This window comes from Acipenser ruthenus, chromosome 8 (genome assembly GCF_902713425.1).
Source record: "Acipenser ruthenus chromosome 8, fAciRut3.2 maternal haplotype, whole genome shotgun sequence".
Taxonomy (NCBI): Eukaryota; Metazoa; Chordata; class Actinopteri; order Acipenseriformes; family Acipenseridae; genus Acipenser; species Acipenser ruthenus.
In genome coordinates this window covers 13,239,512-13,251,167 of record NC_081196.1, presented here as the reverse complement: position 1 = coordinate 13,251,167, position 11,656 = coordinate 13,239,512, and the positions used below count along the sequence as shown (strand labels likewise).

The 11,656-nt window shown below is 39.5% G+C and overlaps 2 protein-coding genes across 4 annotated transcripts; both read left to right on the top strand.

Moving 5' to 3' along the window:
• The first annotated feature begins 2,317 nt into the window (after positions 1-2,317).
• Positions 2,318-5,971, top strand: LOC117973035 (secreted frizzled-related protein 2-like). The gene is made up of 3 exons (XM_034923964.2): positions 2,318-3,786; positions 4,409-4,489; positions 5,143-5,971. Exons 1-3 carry the CDS (start codon positions 3,267-3,269, stop codon positions 5,451-5,453), a joined length of 912 nt encoding a protein of 303 aa, XP_034779855.2. The 5' UTR covers positions 2,318-3,266; the 3' UTR covers positions 5,454-5,971.
• A 168-nt stretch (positions 5,972-6,139) lies between these two features.
• Positions 6,140-11,245, top strand: LOC117405881 (transmembrane O-methyltransferase homolog). 3 transcript variants are annotated; one of them, XM_034923965.2, is made up of 5 exons: positions 6,140-6,969; positions 7,489-7,545; positions 8,649-8,917; positions 9,121-9,317; positions 10,020-11,245. In XM_034923965.2, the coding sequence occupies exons 3-5, from the start codon at positions 8,656-8,658 to the stop codon at positions 10,338-10,340; spliced, it is 780 nt and encodes a 259-aa protein (XP_034779856.2). In that variant the 5' UTR covers positions 6,140-6,969; positions 7,489-7,545; positions 8,649-8,655; the 3' UTR covers positions 10,341-11,245. The 3 variants fall into 3 exon arrangements, with proteins under 3 accessions (XP_034779856.2, XP_033865229.3, XP_058884533.1); XM_034009338.3 differs by having other exon boundaries at positions 7,489-7,549; XM_059028550.1 differs by lacking the exon at positions 7,489-7,545.
• Positions 11,246-11,656: the final 411 nt, after the last annotated feature.

Genomic DNA, 11,656 nt, shown 5'->3' with positions numbered 1-11,656 from the left:
CCAGTTTCAGTTCCTGCTTCTGGCCTGACGTCATCACACATGCCATCCTGTCACAGGGACCCACAAAGTTGTTGAATGCATTGAGACATAACGGCTGTCCCCTGATCAGTCAGAGTCTCCCTAGGTATACCTACGCAAGAAAACAATTTCACCAGCTCATTTGCCACTGACTCTGCGCTGATGCTGCGCATTGGGACAGCTTCAGGGTATTGGGTTGCGTAGTCCACTATTAGTAAAATGAACCGATACCCTGTGTCTGTGTCAGCCAACGGGCCCACGATATCCATCCCGATCTGATCAAATGGAGCGGAAACAAGCGACAACGGAACAAGGGTTGCATGCCTAATCCCTTTTTCTGCCGTGAATTGGCATTTCGAACATGATGCCACATATTTTCGTATATTGTTGTAGATTCCTGGCCAATAAAATCTTGCCAGGATTCTCTCCTCCGTCTTTTCATGCCCAAGATGCAATAGGCTAGCCTGAGCACCTCTCTATGAAAAGGCTGAGGAACCAGCAGCTGCTGCATCACTTGCCTGGTCTCTGCAAGTAGTCGCTATTATTATTATTTATTTCTTAGCAGACGCCCTTATCCAGGGCGACTTACAATTGTTACAAGATATCACATCATTTTTACATACAGTTACCCGTTTATACAGTTGGGTTTTTACTGCAGCAATCTAGGTAAAGTACCTTGCTCAAGGGTACAGCAGCAGTGTCTCCCACCTGGGATTGAACCCACGACCCTCCGGTCAAGAGTCCAGAGCCCTAACCATTACTCCACACTGCTTGTTATATTAGTACAGCAAAATACCACATCATATTTTAATTGAAAGGTTCTGGAAAGCAGATCTCTCTCTCGCTCACTCTCTCCCCAATGTTAAAAATTCCTCCAAGCTTTCCCACTCGTGGTGACATCATATTCCTCGACAGACAAGGACCAATCAAAACGTGAGACTGTTATGCGGTTCCATCCCAAAAAACAGGCTTGTGTCATACCTCAAAGGAAAGGTATCCCTCCAGAACAAATTAACCCTTGAAATCCTTGTCATGTCGACTCATTGTCACTTGTATGCCTATTCCACACAATCACAAACTGTCAAGCTACCATATTCTGAAATGAAAGTTACATTAACACGCATGTCACTATCAGCCAATGTGGATTTCTGCAGTAGGCGAAATTCCTAATACATATTTCAATCGAACAGCGCAACTATCAAACAATTAAATTAATTCAATTAAATTATTTTCTTATGCTTTAAAACACTGTCTTTATTGGGTGCAGTTCCCCTTTAAGTGACCTGCCACTAGGTGTGCAAACAACGTTTCACACCCTCAACCCATCCACCCCCTGCACCCTTTTGCAGCTCTGTGTGAACATCTTTACTGAACAAACGGTTGGGCTACTCTGTTGTATTTGGTGCAAATCACCCTCAGCTGTTGATTAACTTCAGGTAAAAAAAAATAAAACGCCGGCAACAAGAACTGGAAGGCAGCTTCTGAAAATCTTAAAACATACTATCAAAAAGAAAAATGCAATACGAACCAATCACAATGATGCAAACATCATAAAAAAAGTGAGTGGACAGCAAAAAAAAAAACACGAAAAACACTATGAAACATTGGACTATGGACCCAAATCGTTCATCATCCCTCTTTATTTTATATTAAGCCTGTTATTACATAACACCATTTGTTGTATTAATGAATGGTTCTTATAGTCGCCTGAATACAGAGTTACAGAGAAAGCCCAAAGGAGTGGGAACATATGGTTGTATTTTGAGAGCCAGGAACACTTCTGTACATGCATATGAGCACTAAACATTCCATTCTTAACACAGACAAGCATACATGAAGGCACAGGCAGAATCATGCATGCAGCTCCTTGTGCTCCACAAAACCGAACTCAGAATGCAGCATGTACATTGACAACAAGACAAAAAATACAAATCCCCATTTAAATAAGGTGGGAGTAAGAAAGAAAAAAAAAACATTTTAAATGAATAAACCAATCAATAAAAACATTGCATTTATTGAAAATAAAATTTTAAAAAAACATTTAACTTAAGATACATTTAAATGTAAATAATGTCTCACACAATAGGCTACATACCTTTAAATTCTCTGCTTTCAGTCAGCTCTGCAGCTGAACTAAAGAGAAAAGTGTAAATTATATAGGGGTTTTACAACCCCCAATAAACCTGTCTCCATGGTGTTAAATTGCAGAATGTTTTCGTTTAAAACACTCACAGGGTAGTATCCCCGCCTTTATGCCTTTAATTAACATAGCATCCGAGCATTTAAAAAAAATCCGACTCACACAGAAGCATCCGTTCAACAACAAAGAAAGAGCCTGCATACTCTGTTGTTGTTTTCGACTGGTAACTTTGCACATGCTTGATTTTTCATGGATAGGAAATGTATATGCCGATATTTTAAGGGACCGCTTCCACGGCAGAGGTAAACAAATCCGCGCCCCTTGTTTCAATTGAAAATTATAGGCGAGATCAATCACGGTATGGGACTGCTTCTTCAGCAAGAAGGGAAATTAAATTCGACAATTAAGTGGCATTATTCTGGATAAGAGACTGATTGGACCGTCTGTGTAACACCGCGTGGGATAAGTTAAAAAGGTGACCGTGTTGGGGGTTAATATCTGCAAGTATTCGTGCCTTTACCTGGTGGCAACCAATGTTTACAAAAACCTAATGGAATAGTATTACTGGTCTATTTGTTTTGGATTCAGAATATCGAGAAATATCAAAACGTTATAGTGCTTTTTCGGGATTCCTTTGATGTGTGTTATTAAGTACTTGTGTGACGCACATGACGAATTGGAGTTGCACTTCTGGAACAGGAAGGACATTGTAGTTGGTAGGTACTAGGCTAACTTTATAGGCAAGGGACCAGTGTGTGTTCCCAATGAAGATTAAAAAATCAGGAAATTGAGCATTGAGTTTCATACTTGAAAACTGACAGATATTAAACCAAATAACATGCAAAAAATAACGTGTTAACAATATCGAATTACTCGTGTCAAATAAACGACAGGGAGCCTGAGAAATACTATTTATAGTGCAAGAAAAGTGCATTTCAAAGCCATCTACATTTGGAATAACGTTGCAGGAAGCACAGCGCCTGAACTGGCTAATAAAGTTGAAGGATTTACGACCTTTTCCTCGTATAACTACTGAAATAATGTTGTTTTGACTTGTTAAATTCTGTTCAGACTAAGTTTTCAAGACTTTAAAAAAATAACAATCAAAATGGATCTCCTCTCGCTCCCCGTCTGTACCCTGGTACTATTTTGGACGGTATTTACCTCAGGATCAACCTTCCCCTTCTCAGTGTCGGATTACAGCACCAAGCGGTCAGTTTGCAAGCCCATTCCCAGCACCATGGGCCTCTGTCATAACGTGGGCTACCGTGAGATGCGGCTGCCCAATCTTCTGGGCCACGATACGTTGAAGGAGGCGCAGCAGCAGGCCGGCTCGTGGGTGCCCCTGGTCTCCAAGCACTGTCATCGTGACACCAAGAAGTTCCTCTGCTCCCTCTTTGCGCCCGTATGTCTGAGCGAGCTGCTGGAGCCAATCCGCCCATGCATGAGCCTCTGTGAGGGGGTGCGGGACGGCTGCGTGCCCGTCATGAGCGCATTCGGCTTTCCATGGCCCGAGATGCTCAACTGTAGCCAATTCCCACCAGGCACCGAGTTGTGCATCCCTCCCTCGGGCGGCTCTGACGACTCTCTATCCGAGAATTTAGACGAGAAACAGGAGGAGAATATTGGTAAGAATGTTTTACGGGAAAAAAAATGTATTTCTGTCCTGTTTGTCGCAGGCATTACCCTCTCCTTCTGAATAGCTGCATAACCAAACTGAGGTCTGAGGTGGCTCTTGTCACACCAGGAAGAGCTACGGGAGATATAGTTGCTAACTATTGAGTATAGTCAGTCTTAAACTGCAGGGACAACACATTATTCATATCGCTTGTTATAATAGGTAACATGTGATACTGCATGCAACTTAAACACTATGGCTTATTATGGTCATTCTAACTCAACTGGCCCAAATTCTAGGGTGGTGTTGCCTCCATTGTAGTTTATGTTGTGTTTTGCAATACAAAAGGAGCTCTGTAACTCATTTCCCATATGGAGAAAATGTGTCTGATTACCTTTTAATGACCTGACCTCCATGTGGGGAATGATGCATTGCATTAGTAAAGCATGTCTTTGGTCTATGGGGTTAATAAGCCCCTTGGTCCACTTGAGCTGGAATGACCCTTAAGTAAATGGGGGAATTGTATTTATAAAAAAAAAAAAAAAAACAATGAATGGATCAGCATACTGTAAATACATTTTACACAAGAAGTAACAAATCAAGAAAGTAAAACCAGCTGTCCCTTCCCACAGAGACACTGGTTTGTGATGCCTGCAGGTCAACCGGACAAGACGAAAATGAGATCCTACAGAACTACTGCAAGAATGATTTTGGTGAGTTCAATGTTGAGTTATGGTTGTACTCCATTATAAATGATTAAAATTGTTTTCAAAGGAAGGTCCGTTCTATGGAAAAGTAACCTTGCATTGGGTGATTTAGTCAGTATCAAACTAATAGCAATATACTAGTCTACATCTGTGGTAAAGGCTCCAGAAAAATCCTTGATTAGCGTGCGATTAGCACAACTAATTGAGTTTGACACTGTTGTAGAATGTGACCAGCTGTTTCTGTATACCAGTCAGCCAATCTGAACACCTGGGAAAACAAAGAATATAAAAGTCTTGAATAATAAATCAACCACATCAGACAAGGGCCTTTGTTCACAGTCTTTATTCTGGCCAATGCTTAGACTGAGGAATTTGGAAAAGTGTTACTTATGTGTACGTCTCTCAAGGTACAACACTATGTAAATAGGTAGGGCGATTTTATATTTGTCAGAGTTCCCGATGATTGCTTTGCTGGCAGAGCACCACTTAACAGTTAGATATGTCCTGTAGAAGGTACGGGCTGCTCTGAAGTGTTATACCTTCAGAGGTGTTTCAGGAACCAAAGAACAATAATGGTGTGAGGGGTGTAGGGACATGGAATTTCAGAACTTAGTTACAACACAGGAGATTGAATCATGTTTGTGTTTGTATGTAACTAGCAATGAGGCTGAAGGTACGGGAGTCGATGGTGGAAGGGGAAGACAGAAAAATTGTGGGTGAGGGCAAGAGCCGGATGCTGCTGCGCAAGAATAACCACGCGGAGGAGGAGGAAGCAATACTCCGGAGCGCCCTCTGGCTGCCTGGAGGAGGAAAGTGCACTTGCGATGAGCTCTCTGATACCTCTGACACCTTGCTGGCCCTGGCGAACAGGGCAGGGGACAGGCTGGTCCTTTCCAGAGTGGTACGCTGGCAGCGTGGGGACAAGGAGCTGAGAAAATTGATACGTAGCATCCGCAAATTGCAATGCTGACACCCAGCAACTCAACATGTGTGTGTGTTCAACAGTTTAGAGAAGAACCCGCTTTACTACTGTATGTTAAAGTACATAGAGCTAAGAAAATAATTCCGGTAAATCTTACCTGTTATGTATTGCCATACATTTGCCTATGTTTAAAAAAAAAAAAGAAAAAACACTTTTGAAAAGACGTTTTACCAGTTCCATTGTCTAGGTAAATTTACATTTATTGTTTTGGGGCCTTCATTTTTGTCATTTAAGAAGCTCTTATGTTAACAGAAATATTGAGTGGTAACAACATAAATAAAACAAGCTGTTGATGGCTTCTAAGCTTGGCTGCTTGCATTCATAATATTTAAACTTTAATCTAAAAAAAACCTAAACCAAAAGACCAGTGGTCCCACACAATTGGTTAAGTTTATATTATCCTTTGACAGGAGGCTTGTATTTTGTTTTAGATATTCTAGTTAAAAAAATATGTACCCATTACTGGACCCTAATACAATAAATGTATGTTTGAACAAAACAAAAAATATGTGTTTTGTATTTATATTATACTTTGTTTCTCATTCTTCCAATAACCTCACAATGCTGTGTAAACAGATTAGGAATTAGTGTAGAAAAGACCGCTCCACTCAAAACCACAGACCAGTAAACTAGTCTAATATTCTAGCTTTACTTGTTTCCAGTTTTCTAACAAAATAGGTGTTATAATGTTTTGAAAATATAGCATTGTTTATTTTGACTGGTTTGATTTCCTGTCACAAAAATGTAACTCACACTTTGGCTTGTCACATTTATAATTCCTGTCAGTACACTTGTTTGGTATTACTTTCCTAATTACGCTGAAAGAACCTGATTTTAGACCATTTGAGAATTTGTTTAACCCTTTGATGCATGGCGACTGCATATGGGGACAGATACAAAAAACTGTCTCCTAGTCGTTATATGGGGACAATATGGAAGACACAAATGCATGGTAGCCTCTTATGAGGATGCTCCCCCCCCCATATAAAGCAGTGTGTCTAAAACAATTTTTCCAGCTATTTTTAAAGATATTTCATGCATGAAATGGTCAATAACATGGTAGCAGGAGAATCCCCTGTTTGTAGCTTACTGACTACCTGTAAGCAGAGAACTACTGGTATTGCGGGTGACGGTGATGCTGTATCAGGGGTATGGAGTAAGGGATATGGTGTGGCTGGGGGTGACGAGAAACTCTCAAGCATCTGTAAATGTATGATACCTTTTGGTTAAAGATGGTGAATTGTTATGTAAAAGAAATAAATAAAATTTCTATAGTACAGTGACCATTTAGATCTTTCCAGTGAATTCTAGGTACAGTAACCTGATCCCTGTTCCACATGCACCTGTCAAACAGAACATGATCCCTCTCCCTTTGCATGTCTGGATTGTTCTGGCTGGAGGTCAGTTATCAATAATGCACGCTCCCTATTTCCTCGCTGTGACTTAAACTGGAGCACAGAGCAAGCATCTCTCAGCCATCAGTCCAGCGTACAGCTCCAAACAGGTGAGTGGGAACTATATGTTTTACTGATTGCTCACAAACATGCACCTACCTAGTCATTCCTGTGTTTTGTGAGTGTGCTTATTTAGGGCCTGCTTTTTTCAAAGTTTAGTAACATGATCTTCCAGAATAATGTCTGATGATGGTAATAATAATATGCCAATTACTGTGTTTTGTGACTTGGCAGAACAAAGCCTTGTTTATACGTTAAAATGGTAATTGAATATACTTAAAAGAACTATACTTCCTTGTATAAGAGTAGGCCATTAAATCAGCTTTTGAAAACCAGGCCTTGTATATTTGAGTATTGTGGTGTTTGTGTTTTAGTGTTATTGTTTAACTGCATGGCTATTTGTGTAGGTGCAGCTTGGGTGTTTCTATGCATTAAGAAGTTCTTTGTTGCCAAGCTGTGAAAGTATATGCCCAGGGATGTTTTCAAATAAGAATATTTTGTTTAGAAGGAAGTTTGTGCTGGTGTTAAATAAACTGTATTTTGGCTTCCCACTGCTCCCGAGTTTGTAGTTCTGGTTGGAAAATGGTCTTCAATGACAGTGCAGTTGTATCTGAGAAGGAGCTCTGGTAGGTCAGTATGGTCATCTTGTGTACAATAGTCATAGTAGAATGAAACTACAGTGGTAACTTTTTCATGTACATAGTATAAACAAATACACAGTGGTGCCATGTTACAGTAACATATCACAACCACTGTGCCGTCATAATCGATTTTTTTGCCATTGCTGGTAATGCTGTGATCTCTGTGTTTCTGTAGGTGATACACTTGTATTACAATGGCATCCCAGGGATGTGAATGATCCAATGCATTATATATATAATTTCTGCTCAAAAGAGCCAACTTCCCAAAATTTCTGTATGTTTAACATGCCTTTGTCAATGGAAAGTGTGTTTTGGGGGGGGGGGACGTGGAGGTACTTGTATGCTTTTGATGCCATGGTAACTACATTCACTTATTTCTATTTCAATCTATTAATGTGTTTGTGATGTAACTTACTACATAGTTAATGATGTGACAGTTTACTATTCCTTTCTATTTAAACATTAAGGCATCAATGTATTGAGTCTATGTATCCATTTATTTTCCTTTTATTCTTCTGTAATTTTATTTATTCTAAAACTACTAATTGTAGGCCATTCATGTTGTGTTCATTTCTTGAAGTGCTGAACTATTAGTTACTTCATTTCTTATGGTTTGATAGGTGATTCTGTATTTTATATAATGTTGTATCTGTCTCTCCTACCTATTTTGTTACGTTTTTGGCAAAATATACCATAAAAAGTTGGCTAGTTTTGCATGCTGAGTTTCTTATGACTAAAATATATATTTTCTCTATGTGCGAGTTCTCTTATATATTTGCATACTTTACATGTGCTCTTAATGTCCTTTTAATGTGGACTCAAATGTCTGGTAAATTTTGCATCCCTTCTAAAAGCCACTATTGGTGGAAATATTTTTTAAAAAAAATTGAATTAAGTATATGTAAATGCTTCCAAACTGTTCTTGAAATGTTGGGTATTAATTTAGAATATATAGTTATTAATGGTATTCTTTCGACCTACTTTTTGTCTTTTTATGTATTTTTTTTTTTTTAAACGTGAGTGATAAAACATTACCTTTTTCCTATATAAAACAAAAAAATGTATTGCATTTTTATTTTTCCAAACAGATCAGAGATGGTGTCCCCAGCAATTGTGCTGGCTTTCGTCCCTTTACTCGTGACGCTGATAATCCGGTACCGGTACCACTTCCTGCTGTTGTACCGGGCCGTGCTGGTTCGCATGGTGCTGGACTGCACGACAGGGATCTCCCGTGAAGAGCGGGCGTTTCAGTACCTGCTCACACATTCCCTCCCAGGGGACCCGGACAGCATCCTGGACACCTTCGACCACTGGTCCAGCCGTGTGGAGTACATGAGCAACATTGGCCCCAAGAAAGGTACCAGCTTCAACCGTCATTTTTTCCCCAAGTCTATTTCTTAGTACCTAAAAGGCATGAAAGTTGGTAGAGATTTATGATGTAACATCACGAGCAGTGTATTATCCTGGTACAAAAAAATTGCTTTAGAAGCTAGTGTTTGCCCCTGACCAAAATTAGTCTCAATTCCCTGCTCATGGCTGTATGTCTTCATCTCACCTCAGGTAAAGTTCTGGACCGCCTCATTACGGACAATGCCCCTCTGACTGTGCTGGAGCTGGGCACACACTGTGGCTACTCTGCGGTCCGTATCGCACGTGGACTGCCCCTTGGTGCCAGGCTCTATTCTGTTGAGATGGATGAGTGCAATGCCACCATAGCCGAGAAGGTCATCCGATTGGCTGGATTTGATGATGACACGGTGAGCTAACATACACCTTGGCTTTATGACTTGTATGTGTTTCCCATTCACAAAGTTTATATCTTCCCCCGTCTAGGTATCTAGTTAAAATAATGTGTGGATTTTTATTTTAAATAAGAAATGGTAGTTGGTGTGGGGTCTAGAATGCCTCACCGAAAATCAGTGTGTAGATTTAGAATTAAAAATCCCAACATCACTTGGATTCTTTAACACCCAACTTGACAAAGCTCTGATATCAGTCAGCTTACTAGGACCAGGGCAAGCTTAGATGGGTTAAATGGCATCCTTTCGTTGGTAAATGCAATGTTCTTAAACTTGCATATAGTGTTAGCATTTAATAGTTACTTAAAGGGGTTTATTAACTTCACAACTTTCATTGACCAATTAGGAATCCCTACAAGGAGCATTACCACGTAGTACTACAGAACATTCCGTTAGAATGTCTAGTTTTAAAAGAAAAAACTAAATAGAAGTAAAACATTATTAATATGTAAATAAATCTGCAATTAAATTATTGTATTTAAAATGGCAATAAAGGCACCATTACCGGTTTCTGATTATCGGGAATTACCTTGGTAGTTGACCTTGTCTGTATAATTAGTGTATTTGACAGTCAACAACCAGAAAGTAATGCCCTCTCATCGTGGGTTCTGTTGGTTTTGTAAAACCTGACAAATGATGTCGCTGGGTTTCCTCCCCCAGGTGGAGCTGATTGTGAGCCCCTCAGAGGAGGTGATCCCCCAGCTGAGGGAGCGCTTTGGGGTTGAACGTCTGGACTTCGTGTTCATGGACCACTGGAAGCGCTGCTACCTACGAGACCTGCAGCTGCTGGAGGGGAGCGGGCTGCTGGGGAAGGGAAGCATTATCCTGGCAGACAACATCATCTTCCCCGGGGCACCACACTTCCTGCGCTACGTCAAGAGCTCCGGCCTGTACCAGCACCGCATTCACCAGGCCACGCTGGAGTACTTCCGGGGCATCCGAGACGGCATGGCAGAGCTCACCTTCATCGGAACCAAGTAGAAACCTGTCTGTGAAGACAGAAGGGGCTGCTACCTGCTAACTTTAATATTGAAGAGTTAATACATGCTGTGATAATTTGTCAGTATTTCAATGCTTATTTCAACAGACTTTATTTTTTTTAATGTTATTTGTCTCTATTCGGATTGTATTTAAATGTTGTCAACACAAATTTGATTGAGTTAGTAGGGCTAGATTATGGCTAGAATTAGTTTTGCGAGTTGGTTATTTAAGTTACTATTGCTTCCTTATTCACACAGAATTCTAGCTCCTTTTTTACGGTAGGATTCTTTTTGGGGTCAGCAATAAGTAAACTGAAATACTATATCTATACCACCTTGCATTACCTTTTATATGAAAACCATTTACTCATACAGGGTCAAATCAGTAACATCATGGATTTTTTAAATTTAATAAACATGAGAACAATTGCAAATGATCACCATTTTATTTTTAAAAGATTTTAGATTCTTCTCTTTTGGTGTGGTTCTTTCAGAATATTTTCTTTAAGTGTTTTTACAATACTGTACAGAATGCTTATTTGTTCATTACATTTTATATATCATCTTATTTTCAGAATGGTTTGATATTTAATTAAATACTCGTTAATGTCCAATTAAGCGAGCAGCTGCCAACCTGGTTAAGTCCTTTTAAATATGTAATTTAAGGGGAAGTAATTTTAAAGCCATTGTTTTATATAGAATATACAACCCATTTTCACTAACTTGGTTATTTTTTAAAATATGGAATTATTTCTCAAATGGCAGTCAACCATGAAAATGAACACAAATAAAGAATTCAATTGGACAGTAGACTACCAGAAGGGTGAAGACATGCTGTTGGCATCTGAACATTTCAGGGCAAAGTCCTTTGGTAATAATCAGTGTTTGTATTACAGGCAATTAACACAGACAATCTAAAGCACTTGGTTCACAGTTCATTTTCTAAAGTTTAGATTGAGCAGTAAGATGGATTGTGAAGCATTGATCTAATGCACAGACAATGAGTGATCAGTACATTGTGTTCATGAATAAAAAAACAACACTTCAGAACAAGCTCTTCTTTATACAGGAAAATGTGAGACCTACAATGACAGAAAATAAGGAAGAAAGATATACTAAAACAATTGTTAAGTGCTGTGATGCTTGAAAGGTGTAGAATTGCTGCTGGTTGAAATTCATATATGTATTACACTATATACTGATATACAAATACCCTTATCTCCCTCTCTATACTTATTTTTGTCACCTTGCTTCTATGGAATCGTTCAGCATTAATACACTCCCTGCAATCTCTTATATGCTTGATTTTAATGTCAT